The sequence below is a fragment of the Wyeomyia smithii genome, chromosome 2 (genome assembly GCF_029784165.1).
Source record: "Wyeomyia smithii strain HCP4-BCI-WySm-NY-G18 chromosome 2, ASM2978416v1, whole genome shotgun sequence".
Lineage (NCBI taxonomy): Eukaryota > Metazoa > Arthropoda > Insecta > Diptera > Culicidae > Wyeomyia > Wyeomyia smithii.
In genome coordinates, this window is record NC_073695.1 from 227,650,866 (window position 1) to 227,670,093 (window position 19,228).

Below are 19,228 nucleotides of genomic sequence, written 5' to 3' on the forward strand. Positions count from 1 at the left end.
TTGTGGGTGTGATTGTTTGGGTGAACATCGAACTGGGATAAGCTTTCATGCAAAAAGGAAAGTTGCAAACCACGGGGATATTCGGATGCGTTTTTTTGGACTTAGAAAAAGTTGAGTGCGAAGCTAAGAGTGCCGTTTTCGTAGCGTGCGTGCCTCAATAGGAAAACCGTTCGACGGGGTGAAGCTCGGTATGTAGAAAAACCTCGACCCGTGAGTTCGTGAATGTGAATTGAGACAGTAGAATGTAGGATCGCCGATATATCCTGTAATCCTGTATTTCCCCGACCGAAGTGTTAGAGATCCCTGATTCGCTCGCCACTTTAGCTAAAAAAGGTAAGCCGATCAAGCTTATTCTCCCCTTTGTAGCTAAGCGAAGCACATTTTGCATGTGTAGGATAAGTGCAGGAATACATCGTGCCCCAGTGCTGAGTCGAGAAAATTTCCAGCTCGAAAAGTCCCTCGACTCGATCGGGATTCGAATCCGATATCACAACCGTATTGGCGATCAAATATATAGAGAAGAATGTCTTCAGAAGCATCTACTGCCCTTCCTCCGGTCCCTCGATCGCTGATTGGTACGAAGCCAACGATGTAGTTTTTGTGCTGAAGGAGACTAATCCGCCAAACTCACCGGAACTTCATTCAATAGAAAATATCTGGGTAAAGGGCTCCGAAAAACATGAAAGGTCTTCAAAAAGGACCAGGATTTGAAAAAAGAGTGGGTTTTACCGAATTTTAGCATTTTTATTGAATAAATATTTTTATATAGTTTACATACTTTCACGTTATTACCAACTAACTTAGCGATTTGTATAAGGTTTATTAATTTGCAGAATTACAGCAATGATGATAATCAAATGTGACAAGAAGAGTTGCTTGGTCTCTTCGTATTTCTTTCTTCATTCTTCCACCTAAACGCTAGTAAATAAGTTAAAAAATAAACTAACTCACTTCACTTGAGAGCAAAAATTCCATAAAAAAATTCGCGTTCATAAAAAATTTCCCGTCCGTTGTTTTTTCTACTACCTATAATAACCAAAGTAACGAGACTCCTTGTATTAGATCATGCTCAATCAAAGTGAAATTTGGGACTAAATATAAAAAATTCGGGACGATAATCGTTCAACTGTTTGTCAAGAGCCCCATTATTTTCCTGCATCGGTTGCACAGTGATTAACGTATCAAAGCTAACGAAAGAAATTGTTGGTAAGTTAAGCGTTTTCAAATGATAAACTAAGGTCTAAGATTACTGTTGTAAGGTTCTGGGTGATTTCAGCAAGCATTCGCTTCATTTCAAGCGCTCAGCATTTCAATGTCGGTCGGTATCGCACAAAAAATTCAACATTCAGACAGTTTTCGTTTCATACCAGGTAAAAATGGTTTCCCCTATTTGTTATATGTTCTACGAATTGGCGCATTTACAAAAATTGTGCCTGTCTTGTGCGCCGGGTGGATGAGTTAATCTGCGTTTCCTAACTTCTCTTTTCTTCTGGTAGATGATCACAGGCTCGAAGCCTGGTCGTTCGCATGTTTGTTTGCAGTTGCAGCTTGAGTTTAATTTGAACACTGTGCTTTAGCTTCGTTTTTATGGTTTGAACTAGATTTTTATGTGCTTTTTTAATTTGTTTTTGTTTTTCTTCTTTTTCTAAGAGCAGCGAAGCTCCGTCTATTTGTTACATCTTACACACTGGTTGATTTGTCAGAGTTTGCCGTACGCGAAACGGGTGTTAGCTAAAAACACGACTAGCGCATATAGGGTATCAGTAGTACTGTTTGAAGTCCGTTTGCTTTCTCGCGGAAAGCATTGAAAATACATTATATTTTACTTTTACAGTTGTTAATAGTTAAACTAAATAAGCGAAAATAAATAAATCTTCGAATTGAATGAAAGGAAATTTACGTCATCGTTAGCGCTCCGGCGCCTATGCCAAAACCGACGCCACGGGGTCCATAGTTGCGTCCGTAGCAGCCTCTGCAGTAGATCTCTCCGTTCGGTGCATCGTTCAGATTCGTCGAATCGAGCGATTTGTGGCAATCGAAGCAGCTGAAGCACCGCTTGTGCCAGATGAGGTTCTTGCTGAGCATCTTCTCCGCCTCGTACACGGTGTAACCACAGCGACGGCATCCCTTGCCCTCGGGAGCTTTCGGTCCGTTCATTGGTTTGAAGTTGGTGCTAAGGAAAAAAATTTATTATTTGGTATAATCTTGGGTAATTATGAAATTATGGGAATAGATCGGCTTAAGATAACACGGTGACTTTTTTTTTAAATACAATTTTCAGGTTAGCTTTTTTGAGATTTCAACTATGCAATGTTGCTTATTTCATAAATGAGTTCGGGTAAAATCCCTCCTCTTATAAACACTTGAAATACTTACTACACTGGAGCGGTTTGAACATCGGTAGATACCAGAGTCGGGGTGTGTCCGAAACCGAAACCCTTCGGTCCAAACAGTTTTCCGTAGCAGGCGCGGCAATGGATTTCTCTGTCCGGTCCATCGCAGGCAATCATCGAATCGAGTGGCCGATGGCATTCGGCACAATTGAAGCATTTCTTGTGCCACATCGTACCCTTCGCCAGCTGCTGTTCGGCTGCGAACACCATTCCACCGCAACGTGGACAACCTTGTCCCTCAGGAGCTTTGATCGAGGTTGTATCAATTGGAACGGACGGCTTCTGCGCTGCAATCTGATCCTCGCTGAGAAAATATTTGCGGATGAAAACTCATGGATTATATTCATAGGTAGAATTCACTCACGTCATGCAGTCCGTCTGTAGAAAACCGGATCCACAGGCAAAACCATATCCGTGTGGTCCCCACTTTTTGCCGTAGCAAGTCTTGCAGTATACATCGTGATCCGGACCATCGCAGGCGATGATCGAGTCCAGAGTTTTGGTGCAGTCACGGCACTTGTAGCACTTGCGATGCCACTCGCGTCCCTTCGAGAGTACCATCTCAGCCGCAAATACCACACCACCACAACGGGGACAGCCTTGTCCGGGTGAGGCCTTAATGGCCGTTGTATCCGCTGTCGATGGCTTCGGCGTAAATTCGCTGTTTGTAACGCATAGAAACGAAAAAGATTAGCATCATAGAATATCAAGTACTGACATGACATAAAGCGGTGGTAGTCACTAACTAAACGAAAACATAGCTAGTTTGTACCTCTGCAGCTCTAGATCCCGAGCATCGCACATAAGACCAAGGAAAGAAATACCCGAGTGGCCGTACCCTCGAGAACCGAACCGACTGGCATAGCATCCTGTAGAGGATAGTCAAAAGGTTTAATCGATCTTGTCAGACAACACAGGCAACGAAGCACATTTACGTTCGAAACTAGTTAGTGACGGTACCACTTAGCAGGATAGAATACAGTCGACACTCACCCAATCAGATCGGAGCTATCGGTTTGCAAGGCTCCACCACCTTGACCGTAGCCGTAGCCCTTGGGACCGAACCTCTTACCGTAGCATACTGCAACGTTGAACATAAAACATACAGAGGATTACAAAGCTCACTAGATGGGGGGAAAATGAGGGAAAGTGCAACCAACCTCGACAGTAGATTTCCCGATCCGGACCCTCGCAGCAGTTCACCGAATCGAGACCCTTCTTGCAATCTCCACACTTGAAACATCCTTTATGGTAGGCCTGCAATCATAACGAAATCGAAACACACGTGTACAGATATTACACATCCGGGATGCTGAACTGTTAGTGACCTCTACGGAAACACACTTTTTGTTTTTTTTAGTTATCATCCAACGTACAAACGCTTTTCAGTAAGCTTATATATAACTACATCAACATGATCAGTGATTTCCGTTTTATTTTCACTGGATCTGATCCAGAGGAAGTACGGTGTATGCACAGTATAGCTACCTCGGCAATAGATTTCTTTATCCGGACCATCGCAGTGGATTGTGGAGTCAAGGGTGCGGTTGCAGACTAAGCATTTGAAGCAGCGTCGGTGGTAGCCCTGTCGAATTTGTGAGGGGTTAGTGAGCGGAAAGAAAAGCGGTTAGTCTGGGCTAGTTGAGGCGATTTAAGCAGTAGTTACTCATTTTTTCTTTTACAATATTAGCTCGTATGGTGTTTTGTGCCTACTCAAATGTTTGACTATATAGGGCCTATTACAGAAGACGAGGAAGCAACTCGCCTTGCTTACTGACGAGGCGAGCAAATGTTGTATTAGAGAACGCGAGTAAAACTTGGCTGGTGACAGCTGAGTCACGAACGAGTCGAGCAGTTTCACAGACGAACTACTCGTTCAAAATCCAGCTGACTCGCCATCTGTAAAACCAAAATTGATCAGGCGTCTTCTGTAATAGGCTTTTATGAGTTGTTTTCATTTTCAATAAATATTGTCTGTTTCTTTTAAAACAAAACGCGCCACGAACTGTATGACGATGATTTCTGCAACAAATTTGGCGCATTTTGTTTTAAAAGAATCAGACAATAAATTCTGACCAATATCTGGAATTTATCTATGATTTTGAATGGGATCGGCAACACTGCTTTTTGGTGTGCACATCTTAGTGGTATAAAAAAAACTATAATGTTACGTGTGATAGTACAAGTGAACATTAAACCTGCTGTTAAAAATAAGTACATATTGTACACAGGCAGGATGCAAAGCGACCTTTTTGTTACTTTCAAAATCGTACTACATACATAAGTGAAAGTGGCAAACTAGAGTCAAGTGGTTGAAAAAGAGGTTCATTTACCACACTTGTACCACATGAAGGCTTGCATAAAAACTTGTATGCATCGCTGAGTGGACAAACATCGCTGCTGTTTCAATCGTAAAGAGTGCAAATGCAATGGCATCAAATATCAATTTTTTTCTTAATGTTAACCCTATAGTGCCAAAGGTAATTTTCAGACGAACTTCGAAAAAATCACTATAAAACTTTATAAACATTTTTCAAGTATTGATTGAAGCATTTAGAGGTTTCACTGAAGACCGTTTAAAGGCGGCACTGGGCACTAAAGGGTTAAATTTGGCTTAGAATGTCGATATTTTTTTTGTATTTTGATTTATTATCATCATTTTAATTTAACTGTCTTCCTAGCTTTCTTCACATATGGCCACTCTCATATATTTAAAGAATAAAACACAATAAAATCATCAAGTACGGGTCATTTTGTATAAGTTTATATCGAAAAAAAAAAGAAAATCCGAAAATAATAATAAAATTTAGAGAAATCTAAAACTATTTTGAGGCGGGGCTTACCGAATAGAAAATGGAACATAGTTCCTTTACAAACTTTTGTAAAACTTGACCCTGTTTCTTAAAAGTGGACGTATTCTAAATAGAGTATCTATACGATTGGGTATTAAAGCTATACCAGTTTTTACATGTCATTTGAAATGCGTTTTCTGAAAAAAAAAAACGTGATTTCTAAAATATGGTTACCGTTAAACTTCGATTTTTGAATGAAGAATAAAAAGCTGCTCGAAATGTGTTAAATGACAGTTTGCCCATATACGGTACCTGGGCGAACTGTTGTTTAACACATTTCGAGCAGTTTTTTTATTCAATGGCTTCTTTGCTTTCGCTGCGATAAGTAGCAAACGAGTATCGCTCCGTTATAGATTAACCCATGCGAATCAGAACAATATTACATTGTGTGCAGACGGTACGTGCGTGTTGCTTGTGTATTTGCTGTCGGTGTTTTGACTACAAAAGTCATCCAGCAACCAGAGCAAATTCCTCGCACCACCGGGCGCTGGTTAGCCCCTAGCGGTGTAGAAGACTGTGTATTGTGTGCAGATGGTACGTGTGTTTTTTTGGTGATTTCGGTACTAGTTTTGTAATACAAAACCGTCCAGCAGACGGAACAAATTCCCGCGCCGCAGGGCTGTTTCAGCCTGAGTGCGATTCATGCCAAGCTGCTCACCGGATTAATCCAAAAGATTAAAACAGTCTGATGAAGTATTCTTTTAATTAATATTATTTTCCTTCAAATACCATTGCCTTTTTTATATTTCATCTATCTTAGTTTGAAAAATTGTTTTAAAATTTGTTTATTACCTGATCCCAGATCTACGCAGATTTATCGCTTGCGTGCGGTGAAGCAAAACGCTTCCTCAAAAAATTGACCCCATCAGCCCCTTTCTACCTTCCCATGAACCTAGTTCAGCAACGACGGTCCCGGAAATACGCGTGAAAGCTGCGAGATGCCGCAAAAGGTCCATGTTTTGTTTTTTTTTCTACCCATAAAAAAGCCATTGAACATTAAACAAATCGGCAAGAACCTGGCAAAACAGGTTTTGAACGTAACCGAAATCACAAAGGCTAGACCAAACAAATTGTGAGTTGTCGTGAGTAGCTTGAAGCAACCGAACGCACTTACTAGTTACGAGCACTTCACGAGAGAGTATCGCGTGTACATCCCTGCCAAGGATGTAGAAATCATCGGTGTGGTTACCGAGGGTCGATGACTTTTTGTGTTATGGGGTGGACTGTTTTAAGAGTCCCATGATGCAAAATGTAAAGATACTGGATTGCAAGCAATTGCATTCGAAGAAGGGAAGAAGAAATTCTTCCTTTCGGATTTCTTCAGGGAAAAACTCGCCGGATCAGCACTGCCGAAACATGTCCTTTTGGACAGGGTTCGTCAGCATGTATGCCTGTTTGTACTACGAGTCATCCACTTACTACTGCAACAAGGCACGCTGCAGCAATTGGGGGGAGGGGGGATAGTAATGCTCTGACCACTTGCAGTGGAGACACTGAAAAGTGTCTCTATTGAGGGGGAAATCGGCATGAGCTTTGGGCATTCCAGCTATCATGTTTTGATGATCATCATCTTTTGATGACTGATACGTCGAAATAGGTTAGGAATTTTGTCACTGTTGTACAGTGGAATTGCAGAACTTTTCTCACATTTGATGAACACATTCAATTGTGATGCGTTTGCGTTCTGTGAGACTTTTCTCAATTCAAACATTATTTACCTATTGTTAGAATCAAATTTAACCTGTTGAAGAATCTACCCGATTCTGCAAAAAGACGCTTGTTGAATTTGTTTTACAACTTTTTCGAGCTAAATATTGTTTCGCACGACTGGAAGGAGGTAAAAGTTATTGCCATTGGGGGAGCTTCGTAGCTGCAAGGTTACAGCGTCCGCTTTGATAAGTGGGTGGTCGTGAGTTCGAATTTTAGTACAATCAGGCCTTTTGGTTGTCAAAGGACTTTTAGCATGGGCTAATTCTCAGGCTCCCCACCACATACCCTTCCTTCAATCTGGATTCTACAGTACCCCTGTTGGCTCTCCTCCTAACAAAAATAAGTCCCTATTATAATAAAACTGGTGTGAGTAACATGAAAGTTCTCTCCAGGAAATTGTAACTAGGCGATATTGTTAGGATGGACAGAGGCCCGGTATAGTAGATCAGTAAGCTTGAAACGGAAAGGTAAAAAAATTTACACACAAGCACTGATATGAATGATAAGCGTATCACTTACTTCAATAGTGTTACTGCTAATAATATGAAGTGCGGAGTACAGAAACCACCTGGGCAATATCACAATAGATCTAAGCTCTTGTCGCAAGGATGAGTCCACACAGAAAAGAGTATTGTCATCCGGAAATCTGGGAAACCTGCCTCTAATCACAATTCATTTATACGCCGATTGCGATGCTCTCTTGTCTCCGGAAATTAATGGAGAAAATAATACTCTTACGGTTAGACAAATGGGTCGAAACAAATAGTTTACTCTCAGGTAGGTACTCAATTTAGCTTCCGCCGGGCAAAGGAACGAATGCGTTGTTTGCCTAGCGTTGTTTTCTACTGACATTCAACTCGCCTTTGGTCGAAAAGAGCAAATGGTTTCTGCATTCTGACATTGGACATTATGGCACTTTTGACTCTGTCTCTGTAGAAATATTTACTGAGAAACTTCATTTGCAGGGACTTTTACCGAATTTGAATAATTCTTTGCTCAATTTGTTATCAGAAAAATGTATTTCTCGCATGGTGATTAGACAACTTCCCGAAGTAGCTACATAGGTCTTCCCCTGGGCTAATGTTTAAGCCCATTCTTATAAGACATCGATGAATGTCTTGCAAACTAATGCACGCTGAAGAAGTTTTTGACATTTAGCATAGATACCCGAAACAGAGCAAATGTAACTCAGTTTAGGCAAAAACATCATATCAAGAAGACTGGCATCTCTGGATCGATCCCATACAAATGACAAGCATCAAATCAAACAGCGCACTCCATCTATTCAGGGTGGAAGTTTGCTATGAAACTGCTGGTAATCACATCGCTGCGAAGACAGAGTGTGCGTATGTGGTGGCCTGTGCGTTCGACTTGCATTCGCATCGCCAGCACACACACTAGCATGCGTCAGTTCCACTTTTACTCAAAAGACTTCGCTGCCAAAACTGTCGCTCAATCTTAGGCAGAGTTCTCAGTCTTCTGATTGCAGCTTGTAGACCAAAATGTGATTATTTTGACATGTTGTAGAGAAAATAAAAGAAATATCTCCATAACAGGCGATTCCTTTAGCAGTCTGTTCTTCTGAAAAGTTTGGCCCAACTGGTGTAACTTCGTGAAGCACTTCATTACGAGACCTGTGTGGAATTCGGCTTGGTGCTCAGTATTTTTCGTGATAAATTTAAAAAAATAAAACAACAAAACAAAACAAAAATAAGGTCAACAACGGGAAAGGTCACGAAAAAATGTCGGCTTATTATAGGCCTGCTATTAACGTAATCAACTTACAGGCAGTAAACAAAGTGCTACTGGCAGTCAAACAGGTGGACGTTCGTGGATTCGTGACCTTGAGGTGCCGGCAGAGAAAAAGAGTAATTCAGGTAGTCACCTCGGAAATTGTTTTGATATATTTAATAATTAATAAATTGTACCCAATATTTCGAAAAAAATTAGGGTGCTTTTATCACAGCGAACAGATGTGTCCAAAATTTCTCTACGTGAATCAAAATAACGGACAATTGAAATGAGTTTCAGCTAAGCAGAATAGGGCCACCCGCAGCGGTGGTGGCGCTGGTGTACTTTTTCCCTTTGAACCTAATTCTGTCGTGCACCGTGCTCAGCGTTGCCAGGTCAACTTTTTAATTTTTTTTTTCTTTTTATTGGGGTACGCAACATTTGAAGTGACAAAATTGCAAAATTTCGCGTCAAATTTGAAGGGATGACCTTTTTGTGAAACAGAGAAAATAAAATCTGGATTAAATCGGGATCATTTATGAAAAATCTGGATAATGTGACATCAAATCTTTCTACCTGGATACTTGTTAAAAAATCTGGGTAATCCAGCTAAATCTGGGTACCTGGCAACGCTGACCGTGCTACCAGTAGATTAGAGGTGTGCTTGCTGGAAATACTAAACTGCTTGTAATCTCATATCAGTCCCATTTTCTTTTTCATCATGTTGAGAAAACAACGCGTAAAGCTATTTTTCTTGCTTAAGTTATTTCAGTTGTTGAGCGTGGTTTAATCCCATATTTTCGACATAATATAATGAGATAGGGATTTACCATAACTTCTCTATAGAAACGACAAAAATGCAGGTGGGACTGGTATGCGATTATAGGCAGTAAAGGTCTATTTTTTGCGCAATATGTTCAGTATAAGTGCCTCCCCAGTTATCGGAGTCACATTTTTTTAGAACTTTGTATGGAGCGCTACGTTTGTTTGTTTATGCTTTTAGCATGAAATTTTGGTACAATATTGTAAAGGCCCAAACACAATGGACGTTAATTTGACAGAAAATGTACGGGCTAACTGTCAAACTGCCACATACGCAGCCGCAACGTATCCATTGTGTTTAGTCCTTAACAGAAGCTCTTTTCAATTCAATATAATAATCGAATGTTACAAAACGCCTTGTGAGTAAAAAATCTTTAAGTCATCAGTCTAGTTAAGGTGTCAGATGATGCCATACGGCATCATCCGCCGGAAATGGGTTAAAATCTAAAAGCAGAGAAAAAGGCAGAGAAGCAAATACGACTAAATGTTACTCTTGGTGCGCTCCTAGGTTGGTAACTGGGTCAGCGTCATGCAGAAGGGCGTGCCGTTTTTTTTGGTTGGAAGGGGTCGGGGAAGAGGGCGGCGATGTTCAACCTAGAATCTAGAACATCTAGTAGGGAAAGAAACTAAAAATCATCAACTCACTCTTCCACGTGCCAACATTTGCTCGGCCATGTAAACATATCCACCGCAACGAGGGCAACCTTCTCCTTCGGGTGCTTTCGGTATCGGTTTCGGCTCAATGTGTCCGTTAGTTCTGCGCGTATGAGTGCATGATACCAGAAGGAGAGAGAGGGCGATGATCGTAGAGGTCGCGGACGGATGTGTGACGAATGATAGGGGAGGCAGGAGTCGATGCGAATTTAGATGTGAGATGAGACCGCACATTGGTGTTGGTGTGCGTGGTGATGATCATGAGTGATGGTGATGCGTTGAGTGGTTTGGAACAGGAAAGTGGGATCGAATGCGACATGTGGCGAAAGTGTGAGAAAAATAAACGAAAAAAAGAGAAAAAGAATTAGTGGACTTTTCTCATCTGTTTCGACTTAATCTACGGATCAGTGTTTACAACGAATCGAATTAATAAAACAAGAGAAGAAGAGAAAAGAAATTAAGTACAACAGATCCAATGTCAAACTGTTGCGCAAGCCTTAGTTTGCTGTGATGGGTTTTCGGTACTTAATTTGGTCTCGGGACAAGGTCAAGTCCCCCGTTTTGCTTTCCGTTCCGTCAATTCTCTACAAACTACGCTTGCTTGTTTGGTTCATGTACGAACTCAATCTAAATCTCAATTTTTTATAAACTGTGCAATCATCGACTCCAGGGCACTTTCCTTATCCCTTTGTTTTCAAATTGGATTACGAATTCATAGAAGAAATGAGAGAAAAAGATAGAAATGATGAAAAGAAACTTTTCCAACTTCGTCGTATGTCAGACTGAAGTGATTCAGAGGAAGTGGTGGTTCGTTATTAGGCGGAAGGTGTGGAGAGGTGTGCTCTGTGTTGGCAGATTAGTGATAATGATGGTGAATGATTTGCATGCGGTGTGATTGGGGGAATTTTGTACATTGATGACGCGTAAGCTCAAGTTCAAACTCATGGCGGTGGTGAGACACAAAAACAAACAAAAACACAAACTCGATACTCTGGTACACATCTGTCAGCGCTACGTTTTGCCACAGAAATTAAGATAAAGTTAAGCAATTTTTTTTCAAAACTTAAAGAAAAAACAGAAAACAACAAAAACAAAACGAAGGTTGGGTAGAAACACTAGACATCACAACAATTCAATAACACGACAAAACATCTAGGAACATAATATCTCACCGATCAAACGTCAAATTACACGTACACAAGTGACGAAACGCCAGATGTTTCAGCTAGTGGCTTGCTTTGATAACATTTCTCTAAATGTTTTGGTTTTTGCTACGTTCAATGACACACGAAAAGACCTGGTCCAGTGTACTCGTACTTGGATTCGTACACTTCAATTTCTAAGCTTCCAATTTCGGAACACAGGACATAGCCGAAGGGAGGGGATTTTGTGTCCCCTTACCCCGCGAACCACACGAGCAACGAGGTATCTTGGATGTGGAGTCAAACAAAATGGCGAGAGAGGTTCTTGAATGTTTCTGTGTTTTTGTTGTAAAAAAGCGGTTTATTTTTTTTGTTTATATGCTGTCAAGCGGTGTTCAGTTTTGGTTTTTGATGCTGCAGAAGCTGTTTGAGGTGACTTTGAGATACATATGGGTGCCTTCCGGGGCTTCGTAAAAATCAGTGATTAAGGGTTGCGTATATTTTTTTTTTCTTCCGAACCAACTTTTTTCTTCACATTAGCAAAAACAGCGAAAATATTCAAAATCCTTCTGCCTACGTTTACTGTACAGACAAATGAAGTTAGTCACAGCTGATTTACTAAAAATCGATTTTATTTATTGTAATTTTTGTTTTGTTTTTACATATTCGTCAAAAAATAAAGTATATTTGGGCAAATCAGAAAGCTTCCTATACGCTAGATTTTACTGCCTCTTACAGTTTTTTTGTTTTCCTTCAGAAACATAAAAATCAAAATTATTCTTGTCGGCTGCTTACCAGAGAACACACTTTTCAATAACAATCAAGGAAAGACAATACTTTTTTTGCTTCGTTTGAACACTACAATCATTTTAGGAAAATGAAATTTGCCTCTCTTTTTACTCAACTTGCCTTTGGTAACACTTAGGTTTGCTTAGGTGCACATATAAAAGAATTAGTATAGAAATGGTTCGAAGGAGGGATGATAGCAGGGCGGAAGTTCAAAAGGTTGAACAACATATAACAATGCTTTTTTTGGTAAAAACTTATTTCCGGTAACGACACTGTTTTTGTTTTCTTTGTAGTTAAATTGTTCCTGTTTGCGTGTGTGTGCTGCGATAATGACTTTTCTGAATATACAACATATAAAGAGCTACGTAGAGAACAAGAAGGGATGCTTTCTTCCCGATCGGCTAGAGTTGATCACTTCTTTCGCGCAATTGGGTTCATGATTGTAGAAAAATAAGGTTACGCTTGGACTCTTACACGTTTTTTTTTGTAAAATTAGAATTCTTACTTTCGGAGTGACGATTTGGGTTTTTACAAACTGGCAGTAACTGCTATTTGGTTTTACTTGCTGGAATGGCAACGTTTCGATTTGTATTTTTTTCATAGTAATTTATTTTTGTTTGTTGGTGGTTGGTGATGGTCAGTGGATGTTAAAATTATAGTAGCATTTTGCGGTGGTGGTTGTGGTTGTGGTGGTGGTAGTTGTAGGTATCGCATTTTTTATGAAACAAGAGAAATGGAAAACAGAAAAAAATGGAGAATCAGCATGCAACGAAGAGTTTACATATATATTTTTATTTATATAGTTTGAGAGCATTGGTTTCTGGGAAACATTTATAATATTTATCGTTTGGGTTTACAGCCGGAAAAATGTGAAGTAACTGTTGATTTATTTTTTTTTTTACGATGTAGATGAGAGTAACCACTATCGACGAAAAATATTTGTAAATTATTATTATATTTGTTTTCATTCAAAATCCAGAATGATGTGGCTTGAGCTTTAGGTGAGATCCAAAAGACTTCTGTGTGACTGATAGATATCGTTGGTTGCTATGAAGTATTTCGGGCGGTTACTGATTATTTTTTAGGAGCTCAAAACACATCATTCTAAATTTTAGGAATTTATTTGTCAGACAATATACTTTTGGGACTACCCTCGTATGCTAGAAAACGAATACAGATTAAGCTTCAAGCGTTTTTGCTTTGTCAAAATGCATGGACGAATCGTGGTTAAACTTCAGTTACTTCACATAATTTACAACACATGACTCTTCTTCTAGGAAAAAAAAAACAACGAGAATCTCTTTTTTACCAAAGCACGAAATGCAGCTGAAACACAAACAGGATTTCAATAAGGCAATCCACGGGTGACGTTTTTTTGCTTGTACGTTTATTATTGTTGCTGTTTTTCAAGCTGCAAAATCAAAACACGACCAAAACCGAAATCTTTTAATGTCGGCAATAATATCAAAAGTGGTTTTATATTGTTGTATTTAGGATTGGCACTCGCGATACTAGAGCTACATCGGATAACATTTGTTTTTCACGCTTCTGGATCCGGATTGCATCCAAGTTGAGACCGATCGAACATACAGAAAGCTGTCATAAGTTGAAAACAGACTGAAATCAGCTGATCGCAACTGTCTCGTGGATTGCCTTATTTCTGTTCACTAGATTTTGTCTAAAAAAGTAAACAAAACACCGCAGGAAAATGACCAACAAATCAACTTTGAACAAAACGCAAAAATAATACGGCTGTGGCTCTCATGTTCTGTCCGGTGATAACTAGTGTAACGAATTGGGATCATTCCATGAGAAGGCGGCCCAGTGAAAGTGAAAATATCACCAACTTTAAAGCAACGTGCTGGTGTTTCGGCTAGAAAGGTCTAAGGAAAGGCCCCGAATGAATCGAATTAAGACAACAAAAAACATCCAATGGATCGATAGGCGCAGATACCATAAATTCTCAAAACATTGGTAACTTAAGAATCGTATTTCGAGGAAAAGGGTTGAACGAAATAGAAAACGGGACTGGTTTGCTCGCCCAACTGTTTGTTTTGATGGGCTGTTGCTGACTTTAACTGAAATTGCAGAATAAGAAAAAAATCCGACGGAAGGCAGGATTGGGGTTGCCGTTCTTACTTACCCATCGCCCGCTTCCTGGAATTGGGCACCGGTGTCCATCGATAGGCAGCCGGCGCCTCCACCGAATCCGTATCCCTTCGGTCCGTACTTGCGTCCGTGGCAATTTTTGCAGTAGAGCTCGTTCTCGTGCTCTGCACAGTTGGTGGAGTCGAGCATCTTTCCGCACATTCCTAAAGCAGAAACAAAAAGTGAGAGAGAAAGAAAACGAGTTTTAAAAATAAAATTCTTCAACCGGTCATGTGCAAGCACGCAGCAACAGATTATTTACTATGGGAAAAATTGAAGTTTGGCCAAACTTTGGACTTGGCACTTGGCGATTAGCAGCAGTAGGGGAAAGGTTGGCGGGTTGGATTAATGAGCCAAGCTGCAGCATGGGTTAGGGGCTGGGAAAACCGAATGCGATGAGAAAATAACAGTTTTAATCAACATTTTGCTCGAGCATTGGGGTCAGACCATCGTCTGCCTGCCGGCGTTGCGTCGCTTTGACTTGATACGGTTTGCTGCCAAGAATTTTTCAATTAGAGACATTTATTTCGCACCGTCACACGGCTCCAATAGACAGGCGTCACCGTGCCGTGCCTTTCGTCCGATACAAATTTACGAGTAGTCTGGTAAGTTGATGTCCTGCCGAAATTTTGACAGTTACTATAATTCATCACCAAAGTGAAATGATTTTCAAACCTCCCAGCACCTTCTTGACACCGCACTGTAAAATAGTAAATTAATAACGGGAGGGTTTGTTCGGGGATACCACCTTTGAAACGAATTGCAATTGCAGGACTTTGTATTACACTGTTTACACCGCGGTGGGCAACGTCATCACGTGGTACGGAAAACGTGGGCACACGGCATGATGTAAACATGTAAATTTGAACCCGTTAGCCGATATTTGTGCTACATACAGTGGTAAACACCTACGCGCCACCAGTATTCTGTGTAAGTCTATTTTCGGCACGGACAGTTAGGCGATTCGTCGAGTAATGCTGAGTGCGACAGAAGCTAAATGTGATCAGTATTCATATTCATCGAATTTGAGCTTACAAAAAATAAAAAAAATAATTATAAGAATACTTCAAAAGCTTGAAATATGTGAGGATGAAATATTTAATCGTAAAAAGGGTTTTGGATTTTCATGAAAAACTAAAACCAAAAAAATGCATATTCTACCATAATTTTGGAATCGTTTCATTCTGTATCACAACACACAGTTTGAATATTGCAGCACCCCGAAAAATTTAGCATCATCTGTGCAGATTTGTGTAGGAGAGGCCGGCCTTCTCGCTATTAACCCTTCAAAGACGAACCCAAATCAGACAGTCAAGAGACCGAGGCAAATTGACATTGCAGTGAAGCCAATCCTCGTCAAAAAAGGACGGAGGAATGCCAGACTCCTATGCTGCCTTTCGAAAAGAGTCAGTAAATAGGCGGATGGAGGTGATCAAAGGTAATTCCACTGGGACTGAAAATCGCCCGGTCGGTAAACCCGAAGCACTTCCCACCTACAATGAAGTCCTTAATCAGTTTAAAGTTGGACTAATACCCAAAAAGTCTGGGCTCTCGACGACTATGATAAAACTAGTAGAAAAGTCTATCTTAGCCAAAGTCGTTGATCCTAGAAAGGAACAGTTCAAGCCCAAATTTACCAACTGCAGCTTCAAGTCCGGGTTTATGGTAACATAGTGCCAAAACCAGGACACTGTGGAATGGTTGAAGTTTCTAATTAGGCCATGGGAAACAACTGATATGATGGTTGTTGATAGTGAATCTATCTCAAGAATAGAAGTTTTGGTTGCCTTCAATGCAACCATACCGGATCTGGTTGAGGGCCAGAAAGATATTGCTTCTGATGATTGGAGGGTGCTATTGAAGGTAATAATGGCTACATCAGCCGCAATATCAACTATAGGCTTACCGCTAGAAATCGTTTTTGGAGCAATTGCCAATGAATTCAGAAAGAGCAGTAAATACACACACTTATAATTTCTTGCCGGGTGTCGGTAATTTTTTCCGAGAACGGCACCACTGAGTGCTCGGTTTAAAATTAATGACAGCTGTCACTTTTTTTCGTAAATTCACCGAACTGAAATTTCGGCACAAAATAGCCGTAATCTCGGTAGAGATAGCTCGGTAATATTTTGTGCCAAAATTCCAGTTGGGCTGAACCGAGATTTACGAAAAAATGTGATAGCTGTCATTAATTTTTTAACCGAGCACTCAATGGAGCCGTTCTCGGCAAAAATAACCGAGACCCGGCAATAAATTATAAGTGTGCAGCGAAAAAATGTATAAATCGCCTTCGAATGCATGGCGGTTAGCGAGTGTCGGTTACTAGTTTTACTCCGGATTGTTCTGGTACTTCTTCCTTTACTGCCTTTATGGCCATTGTACACCCCGTCACTCATATTTCCGTACTTTTGCATATAACTCACAGTTAAAAAGTATGGAAAAACTCAAATAAAGAACGTATACAACGAGAACGGCTGATCGACTAAACAAAGGGAAATTGTGCAAAACACGTGCTGTAGAGACGCTGTAACGGTCGAAACTTGATGAAGCGCCCTCTAAACTTCAAATTTGAAACACGGTATCGATCATAGGTAACTTCTACTAGTTTACAAAGCCTCGAAATTAAAAAAAAAAAAAAAACAAGCATCGCCATAATAAACGAAAAATGTGATTTTGGAGCATAAAGTTGTTCGGTAAAAAATGATTTCAACGAATTTTGATTTTAGATCATTACTTGGGCGATGTAGATTTCGATTCTAGGATAGTTTTAGCCTGATTCAAGCCGAAGAAAAAAATAAATTAAAAATTTTTTTTTTGGTGGATATTACCCCTTAACTTCATCCAGGTGAACCTGCATCATGTAAAAGGGGTTAGCGGAATCCGTTGCCGCAAGTTCACCAAAGAAAACATCAATGCGGCTATTCTCCAAGAGCTATGGGTGAACAAAAATAAAGACTTTCAACGAATACGGGTAAGCTCTTTCATGATGATTCTGCGCTCGCACGAAGGGCGGCCATTTTGGTGAGTAGTAGTACTATGTTTACACCAAACAGAATTCATTAGACGTGATACAATTGCTGTACAAGAGGAACTGCCAACTACAAGTGATAAAGCGGAAATAATGATGGCCTCCGCCATTTTTCCAGGGGAGCTACAAGAAGCCCCTTCTAGGGAAGTACCGTGGAATGGGGTGAAATTGATCACCTGAAAATTCGTGATAAAAATACTAATCAAAAGATATTGCTCTTACAACACTAGGCAAGGTTAACGTGTCCTTAAACGCAACTTTTGCATGATTCCTGCATACCTGTCAAAGTTAACCCTTGCATGCCCGGTGCAATTTTTCATATTTCCAAAAAATTCTTCTTACTCAGTCAAAACTTAATCAAATTTGATCAAACAAGTTTCCAAATAACAAAAAAATGTATTGAATTTACTTAAAGTAATTTTAGTTGAGGGTTAATTACGTTAAATTTGTAGAAGTGAGGAAAGTTTAATAAAAGCTCAAAAAATGTAATTTTCAACAATGATCATTCCATATCATTAAAGAAATATTGATGAATTTGCAGGAAACCACAAAGATTATAATTTTAGAGCTAGTTTTTGAGCTTTAGCAACAAACCGAATTGAAATCGGTCTGACGACGATCAAATAAGAGCAAATTTAGCATCAAGCAGCTCGTGAACCAAAACAAACAAAGTGCAACCTGAAATATCGTTATTTTCGTTTCCAAACTAGCTGTAAATGATATTTTTCAGTACAGAAATCATCATTTATCTTTAGCATATCGAAAAAAAGCATATTGCCAAAAGAGTGTATGGATTTCAATGGTGATCAATTTCACCCCAATTTACCTCATAGTACCTTATAGAATTATCGAATTTATTTCATGATGTAGACGGTATAAATTTCACCAATAGCCATAGAGGTTTACTGGAGCACATACCAGTACTTGTTTTAAAATTATACTATTTCGGGAAAAATGTACATGAAGCTAGTTAATTGGAAATTGTTAAAAAAATTGATCAATTTCACCCCGTTCCATGGTACATGGGTTCATAGCGCACTGCAAGTGACAAAATAAGCAAATTGTTGTTGGATATGACGCAAACGTCCATCAGCCAATATGGAGAAGAACAGACATGAACAAAAGAGGTGAGTGCTTTTTTGAATACATTCTATCTAACAATTTATACACTGAACACAAACGGGGAGGATTTTTGTTACTTTTAAGCAACATTTTGTTACTTTTTTGTGTCTTATGACCGCGTATTAAACACAAAAAGTAATAATCAAAATGCCACAAAATATATGAAGGCCACACGCTGCAGGAGAACATACAACCAAGAACCGCAAATTATGTGTTAGCAAGACTTCATTCGCTGCATTTGTATTGATGCAACGATCAAGTTTATTTCTGTCCCCTTTATTCACACATAAGCAAAATTTCACCGGTCAGCCTCAAACGTCTAATTAGAAACACCACTGTTTCGTTCCCCAGTGTTTACTTGAAATGGAAATATGTAATATTGTGTGGCCAGAGTTGCCGGAGATACGAATGAAGTTGTAGAGAGGCACGAGTTTTGTATTTTCAAATAGGTCCAAATGAATTTCGTGGAACGATGAGTGTGTGTTTTCAACATTGTTGCATCCGCTAAAAAGACCCTAACGCAGTTTACAGATCTTGATGTGACTTCGAGATGCAAATCATCAATGTTTGCATACTGAATACCGGAAAAAATATGCTTGGCAGTTCTTGTCATATTTTTTCCGTATGCGTATGCGTTCAACGAAATAACTTATACACGCATTTTTCGACAATCGAAAATTTTGCGTGTGGTTGTAACGACAATTATTTGGTACTCGTACTCCCGTAACATGTGCAAAATATATGAAAGTATGTGTTGTTACTTGACTGGAGAAAAACTTTTTTGCTTTTTAAGTAACAGATTTGTTACCAAAAGAAGCGTTTTGCGTCATTGCTTTT

The 19,228-nt window shown here is 39.7% G+C and overlaps 1 protein-coding gene across 11 annotated transcripts in view; it reads right to left on the reverse strand.

Annotated features, from left to right (window-relative positions):
• Nucleotides 1-719: 719 nt before the first annotated feature.
• LOC129720933 (muscle LIM protein 1-like) overlaps nt 720-19,228 on the reverse strand; it is a 28,069-nt gene continuing 9,560 nt past the window's right edge. For 5 of the 11 annotated variants that reach the window (XM_055672854.1, XM_055672852.1, XM_055672853.1 and 2 more), the window contains exons 3-9: nt 14,237-14,405; nt 10,154-10,265; nt 3,882-3,978; nt 3,166-3,262; nt 2,758-3,054; nt 2,377-2,697; nt 720-2,173 (exon numbers count right to left, since the gene is read on the reverse strand). In XM_055672854.1, the coding sequence (XP_055528829.1) occupies nt 1,897-2,173; nt 2,377-2,697; nt 2,758-3,054; nt 3,166-3,262; nt 3,882-3,978; nt 10,154-10,265; nt 14,237-14,405 (1,370 nt within the window). In that variant the 3' untranslated portion in view covers nt 720-1,896. Of the gene's footprint in view, nt 2,174-2,376; nt 2,698-2,757; nt 3,055-3,165; nt 3,263-3,386; nt 3,475-3,553; nt 3,651-3,881; nt 3,979-10,153; nt 10,266-11,915; nt 12,659-14,236; nt 14,406-19,228 lie in introns of those variants that run through there. The other 6 variants (XM_055672861.1, XM_055672858.1, XM_055672860.1 and 3 more) reach the window with 3 other exon arrangements.